Source organism: Tiliqua scincoides, chromosome 1 (genome assembly GCF_035046505.1).
Source record: "Tiliqua scincoides isolate rTilSci1 chromosome 1, rTilSci1.hap2, whole genome shotgun sequence".
Lineage (NCBI taxonomy): Eukaryota > Metazoa > Chordata > Lepidosauria > Squamata > Scincidae > Tiliqua > Tiliqua scincoides.
The window spans coordinates 166,386,092-166,404,906 of NC_089821.1; the positions used below are offsets into that span (position 1 = coordinate 166,386,092).

The following is an 18,815-nucleotide window of genomic DNA, read 5'->3' on the forward strand; positions in this document are numbered from 1 at the left end:
AATAAAGAAAAGTACATCAAAAGATGGAAGGGAAAATAAAAAATAGGCACAACTAAGAATTTAAGCAATTGTACCAGGGCAACAAAGTGGAAGGTTTTGGGCAATGGTGGCAAGGAGATTAAGGCTGCATCCTATCCAGTTTCCTGGGAGTAAGCCCTACTGAACACATTAGAACTTACATCTGAGTAGACATGCATAGGATTGTGCCTTAAAATGCAAACTAAAAACAATGCATAAAACCAATACATTTATTTCTACCCTATATACAGTACTTACACTCTAACAAACCTATGCATGTCTACTAAGCCTCAAAAAGTTCAGGAAAACTTAGGGCACACTCTTGTGTATGTCTACTCAGAAGTAAGTCCTATTGTGTTCAATGGGGCTTACTCCCACGAAAGTGCAGATAGGATTGTAGCCTGATAGCACAATCCAAAATATAGTTACCTGGAAGTAAATCCCACTGTGTTCTATTAGACTTACTCTTAGGTAAATGTGTATATAGGATTGCAGCTTCAGCCTAGGTAGGATATATACTGTACCTCACCATATGGTACCTCACCTATACTAGGTCAAGTGGTGGACAACTCTCATTGATGTAGCTCATGCTTCAGATCAGGAGCAAGCCATCAGAAAAGAGTGCACTGTTATAGAGCCAAGATTTAAAACACTTGTGGTATTTAATAAAACATTTATTACAACTTATAAAATGTACTTAAAATCCAATCCAAATACACTATATTAATTTGAGTTTATTGAAGCAGAAGAAAAAGTCCTTGTGCTTGTACTATCCACTTTTTATACTCCACAAACAGGGTCTGCTCTACATCTGGCATGCATGACTTGATTCACTGAGAGATGCTTGGATATAAAGTTTCTGTCCTAACTAATACACATTTATTGCTTAGTACATGCTCATGAGAGAGGGCTGTACATTTTTAGGACGCATTAGAAGTTCCCCAATTAGAACATTTTCCTGACATCTTCAGCATCAACATAGCAAGCAGAAGTTCAACAAGGTCAGCTTTCCTTATGACACTTCCACATTAGAAAGACCACTCTCTTAAATTCCTGATAGTCTTGCCATTATTCAAGGTTCAGAGTTGTTGTTTTTTTTGGGGGGGGGGGGAATACCAAGCCTATCCACAGAACCAACATGGATACACTGGTAGAACTAGGTTTCAGTTGTTCATGTGTGAGGGGGAAACAAAAAAAATTATAGTTATGAGGATTCCACTGTGTATTGTGTATTTTTGTTCTGGGGTGTTAGCAGATCAAAGTAAGAGTAAAAGCAACAAAACCCACTTGTGGAAAACTCCCAGTGTCCAGTGGGAAAAGACATTTTGTAGCACAAGCCTAGGCATGCTTATTCAGAAGTAAGTTCCACTGTATTCTATGGGACTTACTTCAAGGTAAGTGTATATAGAGCCACAGGCTTCAGAATCCCCATTTGTGTCCCCCCCCCCATGAATGTGCCCCCTTCCCCAGCATGACCATTCAGTTGGCATGGCCTTTCAATTCCATTTGAAAAGAATCAGTACCTCACTAAAAGCTACATTTTTAAAATGCACATTTTGAGTCATCAGGTTACACAGCAATGCCTAGAATTTCAAAGTAAAAAGTCTAAAAACTGGTTTATGCCCAATTCTTCCATTGCTAATTATTCAACTTCAGTGTTTCTCAAACTGTGGGTCAGCACCCACTATGCTGGTCATGAGCCAACTTCCAGTGAGTCCCCATTCATTTCAATATGTATTTTATTTTTAATAGATTAGACTTGATGCTACCATGGCATTTGACTGCATCTGGGGAAATGTTACAGATCTGTACTTTGAACAGGCTACTCAGTATATGCTTTTCACAATGACAGTCAATGGAGCTTACCTCCATTAGTGTGAATAGGACTGCAGTAAGTGGGGTAAGTGGGTAAGTGTGAATAGGATTGCAGCCTTTGGGGAATTGTTTAAAAACAGATCAGCAACTTCTTGGGAAGGGTTAGGAGAGTTCTAAGTTTTTAAACTTATATTCATTGCGAAATTTTAATTTACTTACTTACTGAGAGCCCAAGCCTATGCCTGTCTACTCAGAAGTAAGTCTCATAATCAATGGGGCTTACTCCCAGGAAAGCGTGTATAGGATTGCAGCCTCATTTAATTCATTGATTCATTTTGTTGTATGGAGGTGTTAAAAATTTTCCTGGTTGATGATGTCACTTCTAGCTGTGACATCATTCCCAAGTTAATGACGTCACTTCTGGTGGGTCCTGACAGATTGTCATTCTAAAAAGTGGGTCCCGGTGCTACAAAGTTTGAGAGCAACTTAATTCCCCTAGAAAGCCTTTTGCTTCCATATTTATTAAAAAGGTTCAAGCCTCGCAATCGCACCCTGATTTCAATGGGGTTTCTTCCCAAGCAATGCTGCAAGTCTATGAAGCCACTCAAGTCAGTTCATTCTGCTTAAGGCAAGTGCTCCCTGCAACCAGCAGTCGCTTCCACGCGCCACCCACAAAGCTGAGTCAGCCTTCTCCGCCCCGCCCCGCCCCGCCTTAGCCGCGCCCCCAGTCCTGCAGGCACTCCTTCCCTACACAGCCCTCCTTACCAAAACATTAACACGTGCTCCGTTTTGCTCTGATCACGTGAGGGGGTGAGCCCTGCAACATCACAATGCCCAGGGCAGCCAATCGCCAGGCGGGATATCGGGTGGCAACAAGCACGGTGAAGACTGGCCAATCGGAGAAAAGCAAAGGGGCGGGGAAAATGGAACGTCCAGGTTGCTTCCGTCAATAACAATAATAGACTTTGGACTGGAGGCTGCAGCAGCTTCTTGGTTTCGGTGAGAATTCGGAGGGGGGGGGCAGCGGTGGAGGGTTCTGAACGTTCTAAGGCTAAGGAAAGGGTTAAAACTGAACGTTCTAAGGCTGCAATGAGCCTGCAGAGAGCTATGTGGGGCAGGAGGTACTGGGGAGGGGAATGGTAATAGCCTTCCTGCCTGGGGATGGCAGAGTTATTATGGGATTTTCCTAGGTGCCAGGTAGACAATGAGAGAGAAACCTTCAAGGAAAGTGTTAGGGTGACCAGATACAAAGGGGAACAGACAGAGTGCCCAAGCCTGTCATATCTACTCAGAAGTAAATCCCACTATAGTCAATGGGGCTTACTCCATGGTGTGGCTAGTATCACAGCCTTTGACTGTAATCCTACTGATCTGAGAGTAAGCTCCAATGAACCCAATGTTACTGACTTCTGAGTAGGCATGTGCAGGATTGTGCTCTTTGTGTACTTAGTAGGCTGTCAGGATTCTGTCAAGGCAGATTGATTTGATGCTGCTGAGCCCTGATCCTGCGAAAGCTCTTTCACACTGAGATGATGGTGGTGGTGAAGAATATTTACATATTGAGTTACCAGATACAAAGGGGGGCAGGCAGAGTGCCTATACCTTTAATCACTGTATAGGAGAGGGAATTCTGGTGGATGCAGCTCAACATGGAAGGGGTCACAAAATTCCTGGCAAAAATTCCATGTTCTATGCGATGGCTAAAGGCATAGACACTCTATCCTCCATTGTATCTACAGTTTGTGAGTGCAGCCCCTGCTGCCTTCCTTTCCTCTGGGCTTCACAGGTGCAAAAGTGAGCCATGTCAGGGATTTCTGTCAAATGCAGTTTTTGTGTTTTGATAGCGTGTTTGTTCTGAGATGTACTGTAAGTCAGGAACTTTCTGGCCACAACAACCCTCAATTAATTTATGGTGCCTCTCAAAGTTGGCCCACTGTTCTAGCTTTCCAAAAAGAAAGAAGGCCATTTGTCCCATAAGAGTAAAAATCTTTTGACTTTTTATTTTGTGCTCAGTCTTCTTTTTTCTCTCTATTTTATTCTGAATGTTATCTCTTTTTTTTACTATGTTTTTGTTCTAAAAAGCTCAAAATGTTATATTTAGTTATCTCTCTGCCTCCTGCTATATTGTTGCTGTATTCTTACTGCAGGTGCCTCAGGTCCAGGTGGGATAAATGGCTGCTCTTCCCTCTTTTTAATGATCCCAACAAGCCTTCGAGGTAGATTATGTTGAGAGTATCTGTCCCAGTGCCAACTAGTAGTGCTTAGTGGTTGTGCAGGGCTTAAATGTGGGTCTCCCCAGTCCACTGCTTTAACTCTGCTGCATCGCTTTTTGTATTGTGTGCTAACACTGCAGTTACACTTTTTCACAAACTGATGCCAAGGACAGGACAGCTGTAACATCTGGGAAGTAAATGTGTTCTGTGTCTTCTCCATGGTCTAATGGTTGCTCGTAAGGTCACTGGGGACCGAATCTTTCTCTGTAAGTTGAAAAGTCACCTAGGAACTCTTTTATAGCAAAGGCTGGTGTCTCAAGGAGAAACACCTAGACTTGCTAACCATAACATATAGATGAGATAAGAGTGTTTTCTGGGCTTAAGTAAACAACTGCAGTAAAGTTATTTGTGTCAGCCTGAACTCTGTGACTCTGAACTCTGTGACTGTGTTTGCTTGCTGCCTTTGTATTACCTATGAGTTTCTAATTTAGCCTTCTGTGGTTTATTTGCTCTGTTTGCTATAAAGCCTTGCCTGTGCGATATACATTTCAGGGAGGCATGAGTCTGTAATAAACACAGACTGTATTACACATGAGTCTTATACACACAGAAAAAAGATTTTGCTGGCTTAGACCTGCTTTTAATAGATACTACTTTTTCAGGATATGGGACTAACTTTATTTGTAATATATGAAGTGTCATGTACACCAATGTGTGTGAATAATATCCAGGTAGCAGAACAATGAGTGTTTGGGGGTCACTTAAATAGTGCACACATAGAAGCCAGGTGCAAATACTTAGGGATTCATGCTGTTGATGCATGAAGGTGGTGGTGGGGGAATGGGAGATAAGACCAGGCACAAACATTGACTAGGAGTTTCTCTCTCTCTTTTTTTCTTGGACCATTCTCTTTTTCATTTTGGAAGTGTATCCTGAACTCCAGAGAATGCTTCAAAAGTAGCATTTTTTCATTTTTTGAACTTGCTTGAATGTGTTTTAAAGGCAAATGTGAGCAAGTGTAGCTGGGAGATCCTGAAGGCCAAATTTAAGCTATTAGGTAGGAAGCTGAAAGCCAGGACCTCAAAGGTAGCGTTCTCTGAAGTGCTACCTGTTCCACGTGCAGGGCCAGCTAGGCAGGCGGAGATCAGGGATCTCAATGCATGGATGAGATGGTGGTGTAGGGAGGAGGGGTTTAGCTGCGTTAGGCACTGGGGAACATTTTGGGACAAGCGGGGCCTGTATAAGAGGGACGGGCTTCACTTGAACTAGAATGGAACCAGACTGCTGGCGCATAACATTAAAAAGGTGGCAGAGCAACTTTTAAACTGATCCCTGGGGGAAGGCTGACAGGAGCCAAGGGGCATCTGGTTTGGGACTCCTAATCCATATGGGACGAGGATGGGGAGGTTAGAGAACAACAAGGCAAAGACAGAGTAGGAGAAGAAATTGGGAATGATAGCATGATGGGATGTGATAGACGGTTTGGCACAATGAGAGGATTCAGGGATAAAGGAGCTAATAAGAAGCCCATCCTGGGGCATTCCATTTACAAATACATTTATGCAAATGCCTGAAGTCTTCGAGCAAAGATGGGAGAACTGGAATGGCTGGTGACTAGGGAAAACACTGACATAGTGGGTATAACGGAAACCTGGTGGAATGCGGAGAATCAGTGGGATACCGCAGTCCAGGGCTATAAACCAAGAGGGACAGGGAGGGGCAAACCAGGAGGGACAGGGAGGGGCGTGTTGGAGGTGGGTTGGCCATTTATGTTAAGGAAGGGATAGAATCCAGCAAAGTAGAGATTGAAGGTGGGTCCGACTCCATAGAATCTCTATGGGTTAAGTTACCAGGCCTGAAGAGTGATGTAATACTGGGGGCGTACTGTCGTCCTCCAGACCAGAAACAGGAAGGGGACCTTGAAATGAGGAAACAGATCAGGGAGGTGAAAAGGAGGGACTGGGTTATAGTCATGGGGGACTTCAATTATCCTCATATTGACTGGGTCAATTTGTGTTCTGGTCACGAAAAGGAGACTGGATTCCTTGACATGCTAAATGACTGTGCCTTAGAGCAGCTAGTCATGGAGCCCACCAGAGGACAGGTGACTCTGGATTTAATATTGTGTGGTACTCAGGACCTGGTTAGAGATGTCAATGTTATGGAGCCATTGGGGAACAGTGATCATGCTGCGATCTGTTTCAACATGCACGTCGGGGGAAGAATATCAGGCAAATCTCTTACAAAAACCCTTGACTTCCGAAGGGCGGACTTCCCTCAAATGAGGAGACTGGTTAGAAGGAGGTTGAAAGGGAAGGTAAAAAGAGTCCAGTCTCTACAGAGAGCATGGAGGTTGCTCAAAGCAACAGTAATAGAGGCCCAGCGGAAGTGTATACCGCAAAGGAAGAAGGGCTCGACTAAGTCCAGGAGGGTGCCCGCATGGCTAACCAGCCAAGTTAGAGAGGCTGTAAAGGGCAAGGAAGCTTCCTTTCATAAATGGAAGTCTTGCCCTAATGAGGAGAATAAAAAGGAACATAAACTGTGGCAAAAGAAATGTAAGAAGGTGATATGGGAGGTCAAGAGAGACTGTGAGGAACACATGGCCAGCAGCATTAAGGGGAAAAAACTCCACAGTCAGGGAATTAGAGGGCAGGTCCTCTCCTGCATGGAGACCTGGTTGAAGACCAGGAAACAGAGAGTGGGTGTCAATGGGCAATTTTCACAATGGAGAGAGGTGAAAAGCAGTGTGTCCCAAGGATCTGTCCTGGGACCGGTGCTCTTCAACCTCTTCATAAATGACCTGGAGACAGGGTTGAGCAGTGAAGTGGCTAAGTTTGCAGATGACACCAAACTTTTCCGAGTGGTGAAGACCAGAAGTGATTGTGAGGAGCTCCAGAAGGATCTCTCCAAACTGACAGAATGGGCAGCAAAATGGCAGATGCATTTCAATGTAAGTAAGTGTAAAGTCATGCACATTGGGGCAAAAAATCAAAACTTCACATATAGACTAATGGGTTCTGAACTGTCTGTGACAGATCAGGAGAGAGATCTTGGGGTGGTGGTGGACAAGTTGATGAAAGTGTCGCCCCAATGTGCGGCAGCAGTAAAGAAGGCCAATTCTATGCTTGGGATCATTAGAAAAGGTATTGAGAGCAAAACAGCTAATATTATAATGCCGTTGTACAAATCGATGGTAAGGCCACATCTGGAGTACTGTGTCCAGTTCTGGTCGCCACATCTCAAAAAAGACGTAGTGGAAATGGAAAAGGTGCAAAAGAGAGCGACTAAGATGATTACGGGGCTGGGGCACCTTCCTTATGAGGAAAGGCTATGGCGTTTGGGCCTCTTCAGCCTAGAAAAGAGGTGCCTGAGGGGGGACATGATTGAGACATACAAAATTATGCATGGGAAGGATAAAGTGAATAGAGAGATGCTCTTTACACTCTCACACAACACCAGAACCAGGGGACATCCACTAAAATTGAGTGTTGGGAGAGTGTTGAGACAAAAGAAAATATTTCTTTCCTCAGCGTGTGGTTGGTCTGTGGAACTCCTTGCCACAGGATGTGGTGACGGCATCTGGCCTGGTTGCCTTTAAAAGGGGATTGGACAAGTTTCTGGAGGAAAAATCCATTATGGGTTACAAGCCATGATGTGTATGTGCAACCTCCTGATTTTAGAAATGGGCTATGTCAGATGCAAGGGAGGGCACCAGGATGCAGGTCTCTTGTTATCTGTTGTGCTCCCTGGGGCATTTGGTGGGGCAGCTGTGAGATACAGGAAGCTGGATGGGCCTATGGCCTGATCCAATGGGGCTGTTCTTATGTTCATATGTTCAAATGAATGAACCTCCATCAAAGCTTAGGTTTGTTATCCTTATTACCATCTCAGTACATCTTTACTAGCATGGGAGTCATTTCTTTTGAAGTGTGGCAGCAGTTATGAAATTGCCAGGGATTAAAGTGGGTGAACAGAATTGCCTTTGCTTGATGTGCAGGGGCAGGGAGGAGGGCAGGTGAAGAAGCCAAGAGAGGGAATGGGATGGTACAAGCAACATGTCTATAGAACTGTTGTGATATCTGCAACACTTGCAAATATGGCAATGTCATTTATTGGTGTGGAAAACAGAGTTGAAATTGGCAGAAATACAGGCAGGAGATCTGCTTGTGTTACCTGACAGTATTATTTAATACTATTTCACTTTATAGAATAATAAGTGTTGCAAAATTATTTATTCTAATAATTACATTTCAATTTTCCCTTTGTCTGAATTGGCTCATTATTGACTTGAAAAGTAGCACAAATTCTTACTATAGCCATCACTACAATGGGGAAGGTGACTTTTTTGCTGTGCCATATTCATCCACACATCTCTTGATTGTGCCAAAAGTTAGGAATTGGGCCATAATTATGACGATCAAAGGCAAGCATGCTGTTCAAAGGCATCCGTTTATTTCAGGGTGATAAATGGCAGTAGGTTGATACCTGTAAAAAGCCTCTATATAAGCTATAGCAGTGTTTCTCAAACTGTGGGGCGGGACCCACTAAGTGGGTTGCAAGCCAATTTCAGGTGGGTCCCCATTCATTTCAATATTTTATTTTTAATATATTAAACTTGATGCTACCATGGTATATGATTGCATTTGGGAAAATGTTACAGACCTGTACTTCTAACAAGCTACTATGTAAATGCTTTCAACAACGAAAGTAAATGGGACTTACTCCTGGATAAGTGGGGGTAGGAGTGCAGCCTAGAATTGCTAAAAATTTTCCTGCTTGTTGATGTCACTTCCTGACTGAGGTCATGACATCACTTCTGGTGGGTCCTGACAGATTCTCATTCTAAAAAGTGGCTACTGGTGTTAAATGTGTGAGCACCACTGAGCTATAGGATTATTTGTTGTCAGAAAACTGCCATACTCTTGCTGTGTACTCCTCTTGAATGAAATTAGGATCCCTACTCTTCCCATTAGGTGGCAATAAAAAGATAACATATGCTTTTCCCACTCTTTGAGTGCTGTAATTATGAGTAAAATAAGAAGTTTATTCTGTATTAGGACATGACTAATCCAGATTAAATGTGCCATGCTATTTACAGCCAGTGCTGGACAGGTGTGCTACTGTTCAGGGTACTAATAATATACCTTTATTCCTTTTATGGTACTTCCATCTTTTCACAATCAAAGGTTTACAGCAGCCATTTTCAACCACTGTGCTGTGGCACATTGGTGTGCCACAAGCAGTTCACAGGTGTGCCACAGTAATTTGGGAGGTCATTTATTAGTAGGGCCAATGGGGGATTTGAGCCCTCCACTGGCAGCATGATGTGCCTTGTTCATTGTCAAAAACCCATTGGTGTGCCTTGACAATTTTAGTGCCTTGTCAGTGTGCCATGAGATGAAAAAGGTTGAGAATCACTGTTTAGAGATGCAATGAGGCATGATATTTTAGTCATAACATGTCGTGTTTTTTGGGTGTTTTTTTTTTTGCCCCATCCCCTAACACAGAGGTTCTCTGGATGCTAGTTTCAAAGATCTTCTTGCTTATGTAGCAGTGAAATTGATGCCATAGCATTTTAAAATTGTACTGATCATTTTTTGCTCTTAAGGAAACCATGCCTTTCTTAGGCCAAGACTGGCGGTCTCCAGGCTGGAGATGGATTAAAACAGCAGATGGCTGGAAGAGATGTGAGCCTTGCAGCTCAGGACTTGAGGATGAGAAAAATCAACTTAACAACATTGGCCATACTGTGTAAGTTTTCCTGGGGAGAAGTAGAGTAAGGAAGGTGTACTTGCATGTAAATTGAATGTTAGTATCACGGCAAAGCCTATTTTTTTGTTTGCTTTGATAATTGGTATGATTTAGGGGATGTGTATGTGCTGCATTTGACTTATGGAAGGTGCCAGAAACCACCACTTATTTGTGGCTGTACTACCAGTCTTCATTGTGGTCATAAGGTTTGGAGTCATTTACCACATAGATCTTTGAATCCATGTGGTTGGCTAATACAGTTGGTATTGGTATTCATGCATGGGCAGTTCCAGATGCCCTCCATGTTTTTTGGTTTAATAAACAGGACCATATATTTTAAAAAAATTAGCATTGCTGCTGCCGCTGGACACGGAAAGCAAATAGATTTTTGAAAACTCTAATCTGAAGTGGGGTCTTAAGAGATGAACTTGATTATGATTATTGGGTACTGAGCCTAGGTATCAACATAAACGAGATTATGGATTTTGTAGTAAATAAATGGAAACATTTAGACTAAAGCTGATAAACGGAAGCTGTTGCTTTGTGAATATAACTCTCACTTGCTTTTGGGGGTACTTCCTTGTTTCACCACAAATTTGATTCATGAAAGCTCAAGAGTTACTGGCTCTGTCCTTTTAGGTCATTGACACAGGCTGCCTGGTGCGTGATGTCCCCAAAGGGAAGGAATTTACAGTTAACAGGTGTTTGAAAATGGTGGTATTTATTTTACTCAGAAGTAAGCCCATTGTGTTCAGTAAGATTTAGGCTGTAGTCCTATTTACTCACTGGAAACAACTGCCTCTAACCATTAACCATTCCATCCATTTAAAGAGGGATAAAACAGTATCTGGAGAACAGTTTCACCCTAGAAATGAGGATTTCCTATGGGAGTAACATACTACCCTCTCTAAGTTTCATTAGATTGCCCTTGCTAACTATCATTTTTTTCACCCTAGCGACATCATTTCTTTATGCTAGAGAAGAATTCAAAAGGACTGCTGAGTGTTCTTTCAAACATATAAGAGCATAAGAAGAACCCTACTAGATCAGGCCAAGCTCATCTAGTCCAGCTTCCTGTATCTCACAGCAGCCCACCAGATGCCTCAGGCAGCACACAAGATACTTGCATCTCACTGTCGCTCCCCTGCACCTGGCATTCTGTTTACCCTTACACTCCCCAACAAAGACTCCAGACTGCACTGGAGTTTAACTTGGGCCACTTTATTAAACACAAGTGACCAGTTTTTAATGCATGAAATCTACTAACACCCCTTTGCTCCCTTGCCAGTCTGAGGTAGGTCCACAAACAATGTAAATGGTTAAACCAAAATGATCTATATAAAAAGGAGAGTTTTTAGACCTTTTGGAGTTCTGTGCAGGTTTACCCTTACTCATGTAAGGTCTACGGAAATTATTGGTGAATAAGCATATATAGGCCTGCGCTTTAAATGTGCATGTAGAGCGCAAATGTACACTGCAGGGCACAATCTCATGCATGTGTTTTTGTGTGCTTCTGTTTACAGGATGTGCTACAGTCAAAAATATATTTTTATTGCCAAAACAACTTAATTTTCTTGGGATTTATTTGTAAATATCCCAAAATCTGTTACAAGGGAGGCAACCACTTACCTATCTTTTCCCAAACCTTCAGTTTGTGAACATGATAATGAATCTGGAATAAAACATCAGCAGGTCTTGGTACATAATGGTCAACTTTTCAATCAGATACAAATGTTTTACTATCGCTGACTTTAAACTACAACATTTTGCATCTCTCGATTGATGGCATTATGCTAACACTACTGTAAATGTAGCAGAGGACTTTTCCAATTATTGTATCTAAGCAATAGAGATTTCAGTTTTAGTTTGGTAGTGCATATATTTGTGCATAGTTTGGTAGTGTATATATTTGGGGAAAGGGCATTGATTTAGAGAAAGATTAGGGCAGCTGAAATGTATTTTAGGTTATTCGCAATAATAGCCTGATACTCAGTGGTAATGTAACAACTTAATTATCTGAAATAGAGTTGCCATGGGGACTCTACTGTTTTTAATATAAGGTGGGCTGTTAGACTCATGATGTTAAAACTAGGTTAATGCTGTAAAAAGCTTGAAATTGCAGGTTTGGAGAGGCTTATTATGTGATCTTCACTGCAGAGGCTTGAAGGATGCAAAGATCTGCTTCCTGATGCCAGTGTTGGAAACCAAGCACTGAGCTTTCCTCAGTGGTGGCAGAGGCGAGTCGAGCATTTTCACAGAGAAATACAGGAACTGTTTCTATTGAGAAGACCCTTATATTGTGTGGTATGCAGATTTGGCTTAATCTGTGCTGATACTTTATATATGTACAGAAACCGTATAGACACAGCCCTCAGATGTTTCTGGTGTTGTGTTGGTAGGGTAATTTAGTCAGGTTGTCCCAGCTTACCTGGTACAATGCATTTGCAGGAATAGAGCTTACAAAGAGGATAAATTCAAGTAGGAAAATGTGGGTCCAAAATTGGATGCCTTGCTACGTATGAACACCTTGTACTAAGGCAGTGTTTCCCAAACTATAAGTTGGGACCCATCAATGGGTCGATTGTTGGTGGGTTGTGAAATTGAAACAGACAAGCAGGTAGTTGACAAGGAAAAAAATGTATTGAGACCCATGGAAAGTGAAACTGAGCTGCACGTGCACCTTTACTTTTGAGTAGGCAAATATGCTTTGGCTTTTATTGAAGCCCAGGTGAATGGGAACAGAAACCACCAGAATAGTCCTGATCTAATGTATGTGGAGCTCAGTAAATTCTCCAGAAGGTGGTCACCCCACCATAGTAAAAGGATAAAAACGGGATTTTTAAAAAAGGCTTGAGCAGCTGGTAAAGTGTGACTCATAAGGCTATGTGGGTCTCAGTAGAGTTTCATTTTAAAAAGTGGGTTCCAGTGCTAAAAGGTTTGGAAACCACTGTCCTAAGGCATTAGGACTTCCATACCCTTCCAGAAATGTCATACCTGCTACATCTTGTAGGACTGAATTTGGTTTCTTTACATCTGGAACACCCTGTTTGCTCATGAGTCGTAGTCCGTTTGACATCAGTAAAGATAATGTTCCTCTTCCGTCATTTCCAGATGACGAGTCTCCAGCTAATAGCAAAGTCTTCGCAGGGCCAGAGGCTTACTGGGGACTAGGGGCTCGCCACAGGCTGGATTGGGAGTCCCCAAGGGCCGCAAGTCGCCCCCTGGCCGGAGTTTGGGCACCCCTGTCCTACAGTATTTACTGTTTTTCCGTTTTGTGAGATCATTCACTTGCTTCTATGCAGCTTCTTGATGCCCATATGTATTCTCATTTCTCTGCAGTTTTGTGTCATTTGCAAGTTTCGTTTGTAGATTTCCTGGTTTCCTCCCAAATTCAATGAGACATATTAAATATGGCAGGGTCACAGAACTGATAGTGAGGAACTGGTTCTCAGCATTCAAACCTCCTGATAAATGCAAGTAGGTTTCAACTTCAGAGTAAACATGGGTAGGAACAGGCTCTTGGTTTTTCCGGCATAATGTGGTACCTCTCTTACTAGTTCTTTACTTTTCTTGCAATATCTCTCTGGATGACAGCTTCCCTCATTTAGTTAGTGATATCTTATGTGGTATCTTGGTAAACTGTGGTTTCTTTTGGTCTTCTTCACTTCCTTTGTCCAGGAAGCTAGTTAGGGTAGGGTTTAGTAACTAACATAAGAAAAGCCCTGCTGGATCAGGCCAAAGGCCCATCTAGTCCAGCTTCTTGTTTCTCTCCATGGCCCACGAGATACCTCAGGGAGCACATGGGACAATGAGATAACTGCGTTCTGTTGCTACTCCCTTGCGCCTGGCATTCTGAGGTAGTCTACTTCTAACACCAGGAGATAGCATTCACCCATCATGGCCTTGTAACCCGTGATGGAATTTTCCTCCATAAATTTGTCCAATCCCCTTTTAAAGGCATCTAGGCCAGGTGCTATCACCACATCCTGTGGCAAGGAGTTCCACAGATTAGTTATGTACTAGGTAAACTATATACCCCAAGGTCAAATTCAGCCTCTGAGGAGCAGCATCCGGCCCTCCATTGGTTAACCTGGGGCAAGAGAATGTAAGTGAACAATAGCTGTAGCTATGGGATCTTGTGGTGCTATATACTGTATCTTGGATGAGATATATATGGTGATAGTGGCCCCTGACCCTACTCCTTTTCCCCCACAATGACTTTCTAGTAAAACAGTGTGCTGCTCAGAGGTGTTCAGCTCTCAAATAATCTGGCATGATCCATCTTTGGTGAATCTGTGGTGCCATATATTTTGTTTCTTTTATATCCTATTTCTTCTATTGTCAAGTCTACTTATCCAGAAAGGAAAAACTCTAAAACATACTTTGAATGACCTTATAGCTTGATGGTATTACAACGTGTCCCCTGAGTGGTGACCCAGAGATGCAGCACATCTCAGTTCAGGCTTCTTTTAGAAGAGAGGCAACTGAGAGCTTACAGTGTCTTTCTAATATTTGCTTTTATTTCCAAATAATACAGGTTGAGCATTGAATAGCAAAATGTTTCTGTAAGCAACAACATATTACATTGGTTCTACAGGCATTTAGGAGTTGGTAGGCACTTTAGATTCTTTATCTAGTCTACCTCGCTTCTTGCACAGTTCAAAACCTAGTTTTATTGCTCAGAATATCCATCGGTCCCCCCCAACTGCCCTTCTTCAGTCGTTTTGTTAGTGTTCTTTTCTACCCACCTGAGACACCCTCAATCTTTGCTTCTCTCAAGTAGATGTACATGATAGTCCCAGTGAAGGCTCCCTTTCAGGAAAATTCTTGGGTCATTAACAGCTATTAATTCTCTTTTGTTGATTCTAGGCATGATGACCAAGCACTGCCTGATGGCCAGACTCCTTTGCACATCGAATTCCAATTTAACAATATCTCCACTTCTAGTTATTGAACCTGAATCAGAATCTTGTGTTGCGTTACGCTTTTCGTGGCATATTGCACAAATCAAACAGAGTAGAACTAAATGGATCAGTCTTTGTTATCCTGGAAAAATCAGGGAAGTCTCAGTGCTGTAACTCTCTGCAAGGTTTTTCTGCCTTCTGTAGAAGATGTTGAGGCACAGGGAGCTGACTGATGGAAGTTCTGCCCCTGCTCTTAAAAGTTCTTGATGGTGCAGCCAGTGATGGGTGCAATGGGCCGGTGGACTACTGACACTGAAAAACCTGAGCCCATTTGTATGCTCTCTAGAATAATGGTTCTCACACTTCTAGCACCAGGACCCACTTTTTAAAATGTGAATGTGTCGGGTTCCTCTGAGAGTGATGTCATGGCTGAAAGTGACATCATCAAGCAGGAAAATTTTTTAAGGATCCTAGGCTGCAATCATACCCACACTTAACCAGGAGTAAGTCCCATTTACTATCACTGTTAAAAGCATATCTATAAGTGCCTGTTACAAGTACAGATGTGTCACATTTCCCCAAATGCAGTCACATACCATGGTAGCATCAGGTCTAACATATTAAAAATAAAATATGGAAATGAATGGGGACTCACTTGAAATGGGCTTGCGACCCATCTAGTGAGTCCCGACCCACACTGCTCTAGAACATTCATAGCAGGGCACAGGAGTAGAAATTTGGGTAGCAGTGTTTATATTCTTTCTGTCACTTCCAGGTTTGGCTGTAGGAGCAGGTTTTTTGTTTAAGCTAGGTATGTTGCTGCTTTATGATTTAGCTACTTGTTTTATAATCTCGTTATATGACATCTTCATAGCTATGAGTTTCTGCTATTTATGGTGAAAATTTGCTAGGCTCTTATTTGTGTATATGAAAGTGAACTTGAAAAGAGGTACCTTTTCATACTTGGTTCAGTTTTAAGAAGTGTCAGACTTTTGGCACTTCCTTGAAATCAGTTTGGTATGAAGCTCAATGGCCACGTTAATAGGCTGGGCCAAAATGCAGATTTTCTGTTCACAGACTTAATAGTTAGTAGATATTGAAGAATCGGTTACTGATTTCTTCTGACTGATGTCTGTAGGTCATGCTTGATTCATATGGAATTCCTGAAGTCTTCAAAATCATTTGTGTACCATGGTGGATCCTTGTGATTTTTAAAAACCAAGTTTGAGATGCTATGTTAAATTTGTTGCTTGGTGTACTTTTTTAGTGCTTGCTGTGTAGTTGCCAGAGGGCTGTATGTATGCATGTTAGTTTTTTTTTCTCTTTTTGTTCTGGTGATTTACAACATCCAGGCTATATTGTGGTGCTTTGTAGACCTGAGCTGACAGTGATAAATACCTTCATTTGACAGACTCAACTGTTTTAATAAAAGTGAATACTCTTGAGTGGTAGAAATGCCTGTATACAATTTTCTTGTCAGAAAATGGAAAAGGGAAGATAAAGTAATTTTACTTTCTTATTGTTGTACTCTTTTGTGCTGGAAAGCTTTACCAGTTCTTCCTATTTGTGTGAAGCTCACTGCCTTATATATAAGCAAGACAGTCTTTGGAATATTGTTTTGGAAAATGAAGAGCTTTTTGCTGCTTTTGTTTAGCTACTCTTCCATTTAGCTTTTCTGTGTGATAATCAAAAGCTTAACTGTGGAACCATTGTAAACCTGGTAGTAGTTTTTCAGTTTACAACTTCACACTTATTTTTTAAAGCAACTTAAAAAGAATCTGGGAGTATAGAAAATATGGTAGTAAGAAATTTGCCATAAACTACTACTGTGAACCTGTAGAATTTTGTTATTAGATCACAGCCTTTATCAAAGGACTTGGTAAAATACTGTTAAAATTCAGTTGGTTTTACTGCATGAATTATATATATTTGGATTGTTCCTGCTTATTTTTGTAGCTTGCAGAAAAGCTAATGTGTTTCCATAGTGGTTTGGGTGTGATTTAATACCTGCTAGAAGTAGTGATCACTAGTATTGTATCGGTCTAAATTGTAGGAATAGAAATAAATTCACTATGAATACTCTCAACATTGTCTTCCACGAAAGCTTTCAGTTTAATGGGAGTGAATGGGCAGTGAGATTGCTTCCTCTGTGATTTGAGTCATAAGGCTGTTTAGAAGTTTATTTACTTCAAAAAAAAAAACAAAAACACAACATTCAGGCAACTTGCAGCTCAAACCAGCAATCGAAAAACTACAGTGCTAGACAATAATATACAAGTCTCCTGTTCAGCAATAATAAAGAGTTCTTCAGTAGTCAAATTGAAAATTTCCTGGTACCAAACTCTTCCTTTTAAGGAAGGTTTTGGTAAATGGCAAGTCTTAACCTGCCAGTGCAGTCTCAAATCGGAGGGACTTGAGCATCATTAAGCAATGTCTGATGATAGTCTGTATCTTGATCTATCTAACCCAGGTTTCTAACCCAGGAGTGGAGTAGTCAGACCACTCAATCTCAAAGTGCAATCTCACTTAATGCTATCTAATCTGGCAGTGGTTCTCAGTCACAGGGTAAGGTCTTTCTCAGTCTGAGTCATCTGAGCTGCTTTAATAGGAGATGAGGATTCAGCCTGTAAACTTGGACATGCAAAGCACTACAGCTGAATCTGTTTGTTTAAAAAAATTTCTACCTGGCACCTCATCTACTGACTTGAGGCAGCTTATAACAGAAAACATGAAAAATTGTCCTATCAATAAAACTAATTAAAAATAATCAGTAAAAAAAGATAAAAACAAAAATGGAACAAAGGGCAGACCTAAATCATTTAATATTCATAGTAGTTATTGGTGGTTCCCAAACTTTTGAGTGTTGCAACCCACCTTGTCCTTGGTGGTGGGTCACAACCTGATGCTCAATGCTTTGCCCACAAAGCCTTTCTAGGAGGTTCTCGTTTCTGCTTCTGTGTCATGCCAGGCCTACGACCAACTCCATTGGCTTCCGTGGCCCAAAGACGCCTCCCAGAAGTGATCGGAAGTAGCAGGCACAAATGGGAGTAAAACAGAATTTGCTTCCGGTCACTTCCAAGAGGTGCCTGGGGCCCACAGAGGCCAATGGAGTTGGTTGTGGGCCTGGCACAATCCAGAAGTGGCCTCCAGGAATTCTCAGAAAGGCTTTGTCGGTGAAGCATTGAGGATCGGATTGTGACCCATCACACACTGGGTTGTGACCCACACTTTGGGAAACACTGGCAGTAATGCAGAGCCCTGCTGAAAATGTCAGGCCTTTAGCAGATGGCAGTAGAGCAGCAATGTGGGGGCCTGATGAACTTCACAGACCAGGGAGTTTCACAGGATAGGGCCAGCACTGAGAAGGCTCTTTTGTGAATAGCTATGCTTCAGAAATTCAAGGTGGAGCTTCCCATAAAAAATACTCCAGGCAGCCAGAAGGGAAAGCGAAAGAGAGAAAGAAAGAAGAGTTGGGTCTTCTGTTCTTTCAAGATATCAGCACATTGCAAATTACTAACTCATGTTAATGACCTTTAAGGTCTTGTTTGCAAGATTGTTTTAGATTTGGCAGTGTCAATATGCGTGACTTGTTAAATACAGCAGGCTCATCTTAGAGCTTGGTTCTTTTACTTGAAATGTGATTCTTTCTTGCAGCATCTTGAATGACGATGAAGAAATATGCAGTGTCGAAGACTGTGAATTTGCAAACAAGAAAAGGAAAATGGATCATTTTAGGAACAGTGCAAAATCTCAGTGTAAGACTTGCTTTCTACTTCTGAAAACAAGTTAAGTTTGTAGTGCAAATAGCTTGTATTTCAGGAGATGCCTTCAAAGATATAATTAATTTTTTCTTATGGTTTTTAATTTTTGATCAAAAGCAGCAACAGCATTCATTACAAGATAACATGAGCAGGGGAGAAAGGTGTTACAAACTCCATTTAATTAAACGTTTTGTCATGACCAGTGGCAATTGGTTTTTGGCTTTGGGCTGCCATAACTATTTTGCAAAATTGTTATCAGGTTGATATTTTTATAACAGTCAAGAAATGAGCATCTTTCAAGTGTCTGGGTAATGCTATTGTATTCTATCCAACTTGAAGCTCAGACCTATTGA

At 41.7% G+C, this 18,815-nt stretch overlaps 1 protein-coding gene across 3 annotated transcripts in view; it reads left to right on the forward strand.

Annotated features, from left to right (window-relative positions):
• The first annotated feature begins 2,757 nt into the window (after positions 1-2,757).
• The window catches only part of FBXO25 (F-box protein 25), a 35,859-nt gene continuing 19,801 nt past the window's right edge, over positions 2,758-18,815 (forward strand). For 2 of the 3 annotated variants that reach the window (XM_066640352.1, XM_066640369.1), the window contains exons 1-3: positions 2,758-2,832; positions 9,655-9,797; positions 18,356-18,456. In XM_066640352.1, the coding sequence (XP_066496449.1) occupies positions 9,661-9,797; positions 18,356-18,456 (238 nt within the window). In that variant the 5' untranslated portion in view covers positions 2,758-2,832; positions 9,655-9,660. Of the gene's footprint in view, positions 2,833-3,997; positions 4,050-9,654; positions 9,798-18,355; positions 18,457-18,815 lie in introns of those variants that run through there. The other variant, XM_066640360.1, reaches the window with a different exon arrangement.